This window comes from Triticum urartu, unplaced genomic scaffold (genome assembly GCF_003073215.2).
Source record: "Triticum urartu cultivar G1812 unplaced genomic scaffold, Tu2.1 TuUngrouped_contig_6370, whole genome shotgun sequence".
NCBI classification, from domain to species: Eukaryota; Viridiplantae; Streptophyta; class Magnoliopsida; order Poales; family Poaceae; genus Triticum; species Triticum urartu.
Genome location: NW_024117128.1, coordinates 14,574 through 26,070, shown reverse-complemented (window position 1 = coordinate 26,070; position 11,497 = coordinate 14,574). Strand labels below are relative to the sequence as shown.

Genomic DNA, 11,497 nt, shown 5'->3' with positions numbered 1-11,497 from the left:
GCTGAACGTTGGTGAGCAAATCTAACTTGCTTGGTTTGTTTCACTGTTCCGAGATTTCCTCATCCCCGCCCCCTGGCTTTTTCGTTGCTCTAAACAGGAATAGGGAGCTACAGTATATCATTCTGACAGTTCGGGTGAACAGCAGGTGCCTACATGGTAACATGGCTACATCTGCAGCAGAGGCAATGGCGACGCTGGGCGTGGAGGTCGCAGGTGCCGGTGTCGAGCTTAGATTTGATGGTCACCGGTTCCGCATGGTTGTCAAGCTGAAGGAACTGGACCCGGTGTGGAACCAGCCCTTGTACTCCGAGTACTCCGACCTGCGTACACGAATCTGCTCAAAACTTTGCCCCCTTACTCTCGAAGCAAGTGTGTACAGGGTCAACGAATCTGCTCAAGGTTCTTCCAGTGACTCTGTCGAGCTTGATCTGGCCTCGATGTCGAGCTTCATCCAGCGCCTCAACCTGCTTTGCGATTTTGTTCTTGAAGCCTACCTCAACGAGTCTGCCCAAGGTTATTCCATTGTCTGTGTCGAGGTTAGATATCTGAACATGAAGTGTGTCATTGTCCAGCTTAAATATCTGAACCAGGTGTGGAACCAGCGCGTCTACTTCGATCTGTTAGATCTATCGAATCTTCGCGTGGTTAATCTCGAAGGTGGTGCGGCCAGGTCAGCCGGATTGCATAGCGCCTCAGTCCTGCGCATCTCTGATTATGCACAAGCGTTCAAATTGCTCGTGCAATACAAGTGGGGACCTCGCTCTGGCTTCATCGATCGAGGAGACACCAGAGCTCAAATTGCAAGCCTGTATTCACCACCAATATGGTTGTGTGTGTCGTGGTCGTATGGGAAAAAGAAACCAATGTGGTTGTGTGTGGAGGTCGTAAGCGCTTATGACCTCATGCCCATGGATGAGCAGGGCTCTGCGAGTACTTTTGTTGAGCTTGCCTTTGATAACTTTCGGTACCGCACGGCTGTCAAGGAGAAAGATCTGAACCCGGTGTGGAACGAGCGGTTCTACTTCGATTTGTCCGATCCTTCTAATCTCCCTCAGCTTCATCTCAAAGCATATGTCTACCACGTCAACAGACTATTCAATGGTTCCGAGTCCTTGGTTGACAAGGTCAGAGTTGATGGGACCTCATTCCTGCCCTTACATGATGCTAAAGTCTGTCTTTATCCATTGCAGCAGCACAGGGGATTCTCTTTTGTGAAAGGGGAATTACAAAAGAAAGAGTCGAGCTTGCTTTTTTTTCGAAAAGGGGGTTTTCCCCAGCCTCTGCATCAGAAAGATGCATACGGCTCATATTATTAAAATAAAATCCAGTAACAAAGTCTTCAAGTATCGATGTGCGAAAATAAACAAAAAGCTCAAAAGAACTGAAACCCTAAGCCACAACCGGCTGGCAAACACAATAGGAGCATTACATGTCTATCCTATTACATGACCGCCATCCAAACCGGTTAAAAATATCCCGCGCTACCATCTCCCATCGGGTAGACGCAGTAACCAAACGCTCCCTGGCCTTCGTCGAGCTTGCTTAAGGTGGGGTCGCTCCGTTCATTACTTCAAGTGTATTTTCTGTTTTGTAAATGAATGTCTTCCAGGCTAATAATCTGAAGCGCATGGATACAAGTTATCCTTGAAAGGAAAGACAATTCCGAATCTGCTTTGTCTACGAATAAGGAAGCTATAAGTAATGCAACTATGAATCTCATGGAGAGTTCGATCCTGGCTCAGGATGAACGCTGGCGGCATGCTTAACACATGCAAGTCGAACGGGAAGTGGTGTTTCCAGTGGCGAACGGGTGAGTAACGCGTAAGAACCTGCCCTTGGGAAGGGAACAACAACTGTTGAGTTCACAAGTACTCTATGCATTGCGGAAGCGGACAAGTCAGCTCTGTTGAAATATATTGCCCACCTCCCTCCATCAGTTCGGACTTTTGGATGAGTTGGCTGGAGCATGAATTCAATATGATATCAGAGCCAAGAGGTCTTGAGTTCAAGACCCTGCCAACGCAGTATTAAATAAAAACGATTCTGCGGCCTACATCGATCCCACGTCTAAGGACTAAAATATCCTAGACGTGAGGGGAAGTGTTGAAATATATTGCCCACCTCCCTTCATCAGTTCGGACTTTTGGATGAGTTGGCTGAAGCATGAATTCAATAGGCTCCGGTCGATGTTTGCTCTATTCTTGTCTTTGACACGGTATATTTAGTTAAAGTCACCAGAGACATGCCACTTTGAGCCATGGGGAGGTTTTTCGCCAACCAACTCCTGGAAGAAAGCATCCTTCAGGTTGCTTCTTGTTGGTCCATAGACCGTTGTTAGCTTAAAGGTTCTATTGTGTTCTTTGATCATGATGTTGCAGGACAGGAAGAAGACTCCGATGAAAACATCCTTCACGTACACAACATCGTCATCCCAGAGAAGCAAGATGCCACTCCGTGTACCATTAGCAGGGCACTGGCAAAAATTCTTTAATCTTTGACCTCACAGGTATGAAGCGATGAAAGGGTCGACGAGCTCTATCTTGGTCTTCAGCAGACAGACCAAGTGACATGGAGTAGCGAGGATTGTTTCTTGGATTGTTGATCGACGGTCGGGATAATTTAAGCCTCGGACATTCCAGCTTAGAATACTAAGATTTTGATTTATCATGGGAAACTTGGGTTATATCAGAAGTGAAGTAGCAGTTGGCCGCAACAAAGCAAACATCAGCCTGACATTCAACATTCAGCTCACACCTGCTAAAACGAGACGAACTAATCAGCACAAAAGCCTCACCAAGGCAGCAGATAGCAGACGGCGACGTCGACGATTGCAAACAGGCGTACACACATAAGTAGAGGGGTTGAAACTATCATGTAAACTAGAGCACTTCTTCTATAGGGGCTGCAAACGCTCCGGTCACTCCGCCGAGCCGGACGTGTCCCCCATCACCGCCTGCGGCTCAGGTCCCGCGTCACCACCAGGGCATCCTCGACGGCTTGCGCAAGTCGCGGTCAAGGTTGAACAGCGCCCGGAGAGCCGCCACTGTGATGTCAGGGAGCTGCCCTTGGAACATGACCACAAATTTGTCAATGGCTTCCTTTGTGACTTGTTGGCCTTCATCCACGACGCCCATGCACTGGCATAGCAGCTTCTCCGCCATCTTCGCAATCGGTATCTTTCTCCCCTTGGCTTGGAGACGCGGGCTGGAGCGAGCAAGGTTGAAGCCTACGACCCAGCCAGCGTCTTCCTTCTCTCCTTGTCGGTGGTCTTGGCCTTGGGGAGGGTGATCTTGGTGCAGCGAGCAGGGGTGGCTGGCAGGCCACAATCAGGGGAGAGCACGGCGGCGTCCCCGCATTGCCAGCAACCAGGCTGACCGCCGGGACAAAGATCGCGGTGACCGGCTCAGCTTCAGCTTCGGAGGAAGGAGATGGAGCAACAGCTCCACTGTCTTGCGCTGCAGGAGAGGACGGGATGATCTCGATGATGTCCAGGGTCGTGGTACGGGGAGGTAAATTACGAATGCCATTTCACCTTCTTCTTTTGACGTACAAACCATGCTTCATTTGGCCAGTCATAATGAGGGTGTCACGATGCACAAATAACTTACACAACTCAAAAATGAAGGCAGACTCTGCATTCAAAATCCTCCACTTTATCTTTAATTATACCCCTAATATTCCAGAAAAGTGAAGTCACCTAAGACCTAATTTTCCTGGGGTGCTTTCCCCGCTTATGGATTTCACCATGAAAAGGGAAGATCTGTTGTGTAAATCAACCCTGGCACTAGTGTTGATCGTGGTTGATTCGTCGCTCCACATACATAGAGGCCGGCCGAGGAGTAGGGCATGATGCGTCGGTTGGGCTTCGCACGCAAGTACCTAGCGATTTGGCCGGCGTATATCCAGACAGACCTGTAGTATATTGTATGGAGTAATATCGTTGACAACAAGACACCGTGTGTGTGTCCATTTGATCTTTTGAGATAGCTTATTACTATCTCCGTCCAGGTTGGTTAGTCCTCTTTGTATTTTGTGTCAGAATTTAACCATAAGTTTAACTAACAAAATGTTAATATATGTTATAAGAAATGATACAGTTGGATTTGTATTTAAACATAGTTTACAATGATACGATTTTTCTGTGACATGTATTAACATTTTATTAATTAAATTCATGGTTAAAATTTGGCACAAAATACTAAAGGGGCTAATGAATTAGGACGGAGGTAGTACTATTACAACACATAGGCCACGTTGTCGTGTCTGTATGTATGCATTGATAGGGAAGGGATCAGCTAGCTATGTGCTGTCAACACTTCCAAATTTCCTTGTTCTTCTTCCACTAGGCTGTGACAACGAAACGACCCGACCGTATCCGCTACCACCGTCCAAGGCTCCAAGCCTCCTCTTCTAGTATTCTCCGACCTTGATCCATCTGCTCTACCGGACTGGCACATCCTATCCGGATCGGATACATGCCCTGCGATCGAGCCATCGGTGAGCAAATCTAACTTTTTCCATCGATTTTTTTCTCTCACACTGGTCGTTTCGCTGGCTGCTCTAATCAAGCATACTGCAGTATTTGTTTCACTGCTCCCCATGCATCCAGTTTGCTGTGGATTCCTTTGCTGCTTGCGTCGCGTGGGGGAGAACTAATACGAGTTTAATTTGCTGCTTAATCGCCGGAGAGATATCCAGTGGGCAGTGGCAGTCCCTTGTTTTTCCAAGAGAAAATTGAATCCGCCCTTACCTACAGCTATTGTACGCATATACCGCCTCCTTTACTCACTCCCCTTCTGCTTTAGCCTCATCCAATAGGGGATTTAACATCAGTGCTCAGTTCAATCAAAAGGTCAAGGGCTCTCCTTGGTTCAAAGGATTCCCAAAGGGGTTTTGGAAAAATCTAGCCTTGAGAAACTTTCCCACGTTGTTCGATTTGTAGGATTGCTATCCATGATTTTTTTTTCCTATGATATGATTCATTTGTGTTGGGAAGTTAGACAATCTCGTGATTGCCCGTCCCAAGTACCCGAAGCAAGGTCAATCAACTCATTTACCTTTGGGAGAAGTGTACCTCCCCTTTCAGTAATGATTTTACTATTGGGACTCCTGAAACCCAAGAGTCGTTCCATATGTTAATTTGCTCTCCTGTAAATAATTCATGAGTAAAATCATTAATAGCATGCATATCTCTAGCAAACTAAATGAACAGTGCAACACAAACAGCAACACGGCACATGCAGCAACAACCATAATTATAGATTGGACAATATCACAACGCACGTACTAATCATTTGTAGGTGAAGTAGTCACGGCTACTACAAAGGTGATGTTGTTGATGACAACGTTTATGAAGACCGGCCAAAACAGACCGTAGCGGAGATAACGGTATGCGACGCCCCTAGACTTGAAAGGAAAACTACTCGTCTTGACGAATGTGAGTAGTCGCGTGGAGCGCTTCCCAAAAACCTAATCTGCCCTCCCCCGATGCATGATCACAAGGACGAGAGGATCTTGAGGCCTGCTCTCGTGCTCACGGTGTATGCCAGCATTCGGGATGGAGTAGACTACAGTGGCGACACAGGTAGAGAGCAGAGGCAAACCCTAACTTGTTCTGTGTGTATTTGGCAGTGACCAATAAGTTGTATATGTAGGAGAAGTCACGCGGTCTCGTCTCACGATCCAAACTGATTAGGTTTCCAAAACTAAATGGTCAAGAAACTAAAATATAAAACATCAAAAGAAAGTCACGCACCTGCAAAGCCATGGACCGGATTTTGGTAGACCATTCACGCACATGTCGCATGTCACACGTATGCACCCTTCACCCTGGCCAAGCTATATAAGGTGGTCTCACACCACCTCCACCAATGGAATTTTTCTCGAAAATAACTAGTGGCATGGGACTAAATGATTTGCAGCACCTCTCGCCATTTATTCAAGCCCATTAATTCTAACAATTTATACTTCTTTCATATATATTTTTACTCCAGCCGTATGTGAAGAATAATATATCTTCCGTCACAAACGAACTTTCCTACAATCATGTAGTATTCAACATGTCATGACATTGTATTCCTGTGCTTTTCTCATTTGTGTCTTGGAAATCTTGTGAATCGAAAATGCCCTAACTTAAGTCATGCCCAGCTTTTATATTTAGGATGCTAATGCATTATGATATAATCTCACCTTTCACGGCTCATTTAGGTCGAATGGTTTTCAAGATTCAGTTACAAACTTTTGGAGCCACTTCACTTCATGGACTCCTTCCCGCTTGTAGGCAATGATGCTAAGTAACTATGTTTTTTCTCTTTTGCAGCATTACGGTCTAGTAGACTACAACATAACTACCAGACACAATGCCAAGATATAAGCTTGGCGTGGAAGTTGTGGGTGCTCATGGCCTGATGCCTAAGGATAGCCAAGGTCCCTTGAGCGCCCGTGTCCAGCTTCGCTTTGATGGACATCGGCTTTGCACGGCCGTCAGGGAGAATGATCTAAACCCGGTGTGGAATGAGCGTTTTTACTTCGACGTGTCTGATCCATCAACTCTTGACGAGCTTAGTCTTGAAGCATATGTCTACCACGTCGAAAAATCCACAGAAGGTGGTGACGGATCCTCCTCCTTCCTTGGCAGGGTCCAAATTGCTTGTTCCACAATCGCGGACCTCTCTGATATTGTAATATCACAATATTACAAGTTGGAGACGCGCTTGCTGCAGAAGCATTCACTTATCCGGTGTGTCAATGGGAAGTTGGGTTTGAAATTATACCTCGCCACCAGTGATTCCTCTGTCAAAGCTTTGGAACCTCCTCCACATCGGCTGATGGATAATGTGATATGCTCCTTCTCAGCACCACTGTTGCAGGAGGATCAGAGTCCAACACCACATGATATACCATTACAATATTTGAAAGAAATCACAAACAACTTCTCTGATGAGCGAATCCTTGGTCAAGGTGGTTACGGTGTGGTATACAAGGTAGTAAGAATGTAAGATTATAGCATGTCGTTGTTGACTTTTTTTTGCTACATTATGAAGCTAATCCACAAACCCATATACTATGTATTAATAGGGTGAGACTTTTAAACAGGGAGTGCAACAAAATGGGGAAGCAATTGCTGTCAAGAAGATCGTGTCTTTCTTAATGTCAAGCCAGAAACAATTTGAAAACGAGGTATATCATCTTATGATGCTTAAGCACCGCAATATAGTGCGATTTGTAGGCTACTGCTACGAAACAAAAAATGAGTGTTTAGAGTACAAGGGGAAATATGTTTTTGCTGAGATGGTGGAAAAGTTAATTTGCTTGGAGTATATGCCCAACGGAAGCCTTGATAAGTATATATCGGGTAAGTCATTCAATATGGAATGTTGTTTCTCGGTTTGAGATTCTAGTTTGTGAGGTTTGAGCTTTGCTCTGCAAAACTTATTTTATCCACATATACTAATTAAGTGTCAAAACGGATAGACATTTGATGCTGATATCAATCAATAATGGACAACTGAGAACACGCTGTAAAATTTTATGGACATCATGCTTGATTATATTATCTAGAGAACAACTACAAAGATTTTCATGTGACATCTCTGAGAATGCTCTTCCACTAATTACCAATGTAGATGAATCTTCTGGACTTAATTGGAGCACACGCTATAAAATAATCGAGGGGATCTGCTATGGTTTACACCATCTTCATACAGAAATTGATAAGCCTATTATTCACCTGGACCTAAAACCTTCAAACATATTGCTCGATGATGGTATGGTGCCGAAAATCACAGACTTTGGTCTGTCAAGACTGTTTGGTCAACAAACTATTTGCACCTCATCTCGTGATGGGACATTGTAAGTTGACGCCACTTGTTAATACCGTGCATTTTTGTCATGAGAAGTTTGTATTTTCATTAGACTCTTTAATACTGCAAAATTGTATATGTGTTGTGATTCAGTGGTTACATGGCACCGGAATTTTTGCACGGAGGTACAATGACACCAAAATCAGATATATTCAGTTTGGGTGTACTGATCTTGGAGGTCATAACAGGACATAGGGACTACCCCGACGTTACTAGAACACCTTCAGATGACTTTATCGAGCTTGTAAGGAAAATTTCCTGACGTTTCAAGATGGAGGTATTTCTTTCAGACACGGTGACACATTAGATCTTCTACACACTAAAGTTGCACATGTTTGTTCTGATTCTACAGACGGTTGAGAAATGGAGAAATGTGTTGCAGAGATCACGGGGGTATGGATCCCTAGAAACATGTTGCGAGCAAATAAAGAAATGCCTCCAGGTAGGTTTATTATGCGTGAATCCTGACCGCGCCAAGAGGCCGCCAATAACAAACATTATCGGTGTGCTCCAAGAATCTGAAAGTATCGGCTGTGTCATTAGCAACGAGGCTGCGTTATTGGTGGATCAGGTATATATATGATCACTCAACGGTCATGGATGTTATTTGCTACCCCTTCTCATTGTCTTTCAGCAATATGGGTAAGCCATCGCACCTCTAAGGATACACGCTAGAAACTATGTATCTAGTATCTGAGGAGCTTGCGTTCATATGCAGTATTGCAGTGTGGTAAGAAGACACTTGTATAAGTGACCGTGGATCGATGCAGACCATGAGAGGCCGGATGGCTGGAGAACATGATTGATCTGCACTCCTCCACTTTGTGGTTTTCACACGGTCGTACGCTAAAACTGATCGTGGTCGTTGGTTGAGGTAGTAGAGGGCTAGGGGGAGGCTTATGGTCGACTCCTGCGTGTATTCTTGCAAGTTACAAGTGTCCTTAAAATGTTTCATCATGCAGCCGAGCTAATCTGATGACTGAATGCTTGGCCTTGGATTGTTGTTATTGAAGTCAGGGACAGTGACTGTGTTTCGCTTCTTACCCAAGTATGAAGTATGTATGTATACAACTGTCGGAATGTACAGCAGTGCGGATCCAGTGGTCTAGTCATTGGTTCAAACTTCAAACTTCAATATAGTAGCCCGGTCATCTTCTTCACCGACTGAAACTTGACAGTCTTTCGAACTTGAAGGGGGCCGCACCCCAATAATCTCCGATTAATGATGGCTACATCATCCCGTAACATCCCTTTCCCCGTAATACTGGGTGTACCAAAACCGGCCAACGGCCTCCCAGTAGTGTTTGGACTAGTAGACACCCAACGGCATGTCCATTGACGTCCTTTAAATCGGACTCACTATTTATTCATAGATATGTTTGGACACGTCCGTAGATAGGTACAGGGGTCTCTGCTATGTATTAATGTAAAACAAATCTCAAATGATAAATATCACACGTATGGTACGAAGAAGTTCGGCCTACATATTTTTCTTCTCTTCTACACATGCATGTATACAATGAGGAAATTGATGCTGTCAGCAGATATCTTTTTGTATTTTCAATCTTAAACATGTTTTATCTCTTAAACGACAAATCTGATTAAAATTTTGTTTTTGCCATCAAATCCTTCAAGGCTAGATTTTCAAAACTAGACCCCATATATATTCCGACGACTTTTTTTGACGGAGGTGGGGTTAAAAGTTACCACGTCTATAGTGCGTAAATTATCATGATGTTTCCACTGAAATTATCATGGCATGCTTCAACTACTGTTGTATTATACGTTTAAAGCTATCATTATATTTCAACTACTCTTCACTCATCGGACGATGGTCTTGGTGAGCTACGACGATAGCCCGTGGACCCTGAGCAGATATTATGAAGGTGATGCGCGGCATGGCAGGCTCCTGGGACACGGATGCGTCAAGGAGATCTCAGATCCTGCCCCGGCAGCAGGGGTTGAGACCGCATGGCGGCGAAGCCTGCGAACTCCTGTTGCGGCCGAAGTTATGGAGGTCGGAAATGAAAATAAACCTCCTCGTCGCCCAAAGCAAAACCAGAAGTCTCACCTCCCCCTGGTGGGGCGTCGCGCGGCAGAAAGCCTCCACCGCGACCTCCAAGGAAATCATGTGGGCCTCCTGGCCAACCAATAAGGCAAGCCGGCGGCACATCTCCTTGACTCCTTCTCCTCAAGGTCGTCAGGAGAGGTCCGTGATGGGCCAAGTGTGCTTCGTCTGGAGATGGCCGATGGCGGGCCGTGTTCCTGTTCAAAATAGTTCCCCTCACCACACCACACCACACCACTCCTCTGTTCATCCACCTCCGGCCTCCACTCCGCTCTACTGTGCTAGACCGGCGCCGGCAGATCCAAGCACCAGATCGACTGACTCCTCATCGGTGAGTGTCAGGCCACACCCGCCCGCACAAAGCGAGGCGTTTGTTAGGCTCCATAATTCCACACGATCCGTACTGATCTGATCCAGAGTGTTAACACATACTGCTGCAGACCTGCAGTGCTTCCTTGATCTTCTTCCCCTACCCAACAACCACTCCGCTTTACCCAACCTCGACGCACTTTTCTCCCAGAGTCCTCCGACGACCTCCATCGATCCGCTCCACTGGACTGCCCCTGGCGCATTCGGACTCTGGATTCATCCCCTGGTGCCGTTGGTGAGCAGATCGAACTTGATTGAGGTTAGTTTGATGGGTTCGACTATGTTACATCTAAATGTGAGATAATATCTCACATCTAAGTTAATTTCATCATCTGTTTTGTGGCCCCCCTTCACTTGTTTTTCTTGTATTTTTTAACAATATATACACAAGAAAACTGTCACGATTCACGTATGGCTACACGCGCTCAAAAAAGTTTGGCCGTGGCCGCTACGCATGCAAGCTACTGTAGATCAATCAAAGTGCTTGCTTGTGTGGTTGGTTTGAGCTAGCTTTCCACATACGAGCGAACAGCAAGGAACTTTGAATATTTTTCTGAAAAAGGGAGCAATTCTACAATACGAATATTTTCTTGAAGTTGTGAACATTTTGCGAACATATTTTGAATCTTGAACACAATTTTGATTCCAATTTTTCTTTGAAAAACGCGATCATTTTTATTTTTTTTGAAAGTTTTAATTCTGAACATTATTTAGAAAATGTGAACAATTATTGAAATTCCGAATTTTTACATAAACAATTTTTTAAAATATACATTGAACATTTTTCAAAATTTTGACTTTCTGATAACAAAAAAGGAAAAATAATCAAATAGACAAATTGCATGTTAATGGTAGACTTGCAACTAGGACAAAAAAGTTTCAACCCAGTTGTGAGTCGGTTGTGGATTTGCAACTCGGATAAAAAAAGGTCAAGCCCAGTAGTTAGTCAATAATGGACTTGCAATTGTGTCAGAATTTTTTTGGCCAGTTGCGAGTCAAGGATGGACTTGCAACTCAGGAAAAAAAACATAATCTAGTGTCCGTTGCGTGTCAATGGGGAACTTGCAACTGGTTAAAAAATGGTCGGACCTAGTTGTGAGTCTATGGTTGACTTGCAACTACGAAAAAAAAATCAAAGGTCATGATTGCATGTCGATGGTTGACTTGAAACTAGTATAAAAAAGGGTCAAACCCAGTT

The 11,497-nt window shown here is 44.8% G+C and overlaps 1 protein-coding gene across 1 annotated transcript; it reads left to right on the top strand.

Moving 5' to 3' along the window:
• The first annotated feature begins 6,359 nt into the window (after positions 1–6,359).
• On the top strand, positions 6,360–8,508 carry LOC125530513 (cysteine-rich receptor-like protein kinase 44). The gene is made up of 6 exons (XM_048694897.1): positions 6,360–6,983; positions 7,096–7,354; positions 7,626–7,851; positions 7,956–8,106; positions 8,215–8,433; positions 8,497–8,508. Exons 1-6 carry the CDS (start codon positions 6,360–6,362, stop codon positions 8,506–8,508), a joined length of 1,491 nt encoding a protein of 496 aa, XP_048550854.1.
• The last annotated feature ends 2,989 nt before the right edge of the window (positions 8,509–11,497 follow it).

Excerpts from the sequence above, each read along its gene's own strand:
- LOC125530513 (XM_048694897.1), top strand. The coding sequence starts at position 6,360 with ATGCCAAGATATAAGCTTGGCGTGGAAGTTGTGGGTGCTCATGGCCTG. Across the intron at positions 6,984-7,095 it reads GTTACGGTGTGGTATACAAG|GGAGTGCAACAAAATGGGGA; the intron begins GTAGTAAGAATG and ends ACTTTTAAACAG. Across the intron at positions 7,852-7,955 it reads TCATCTCGTGATGGGACATT|TGGTTACATGGCACCGGAAT; the intron begins GTAAGTTGACGC and ends GTTGTGATTCAG.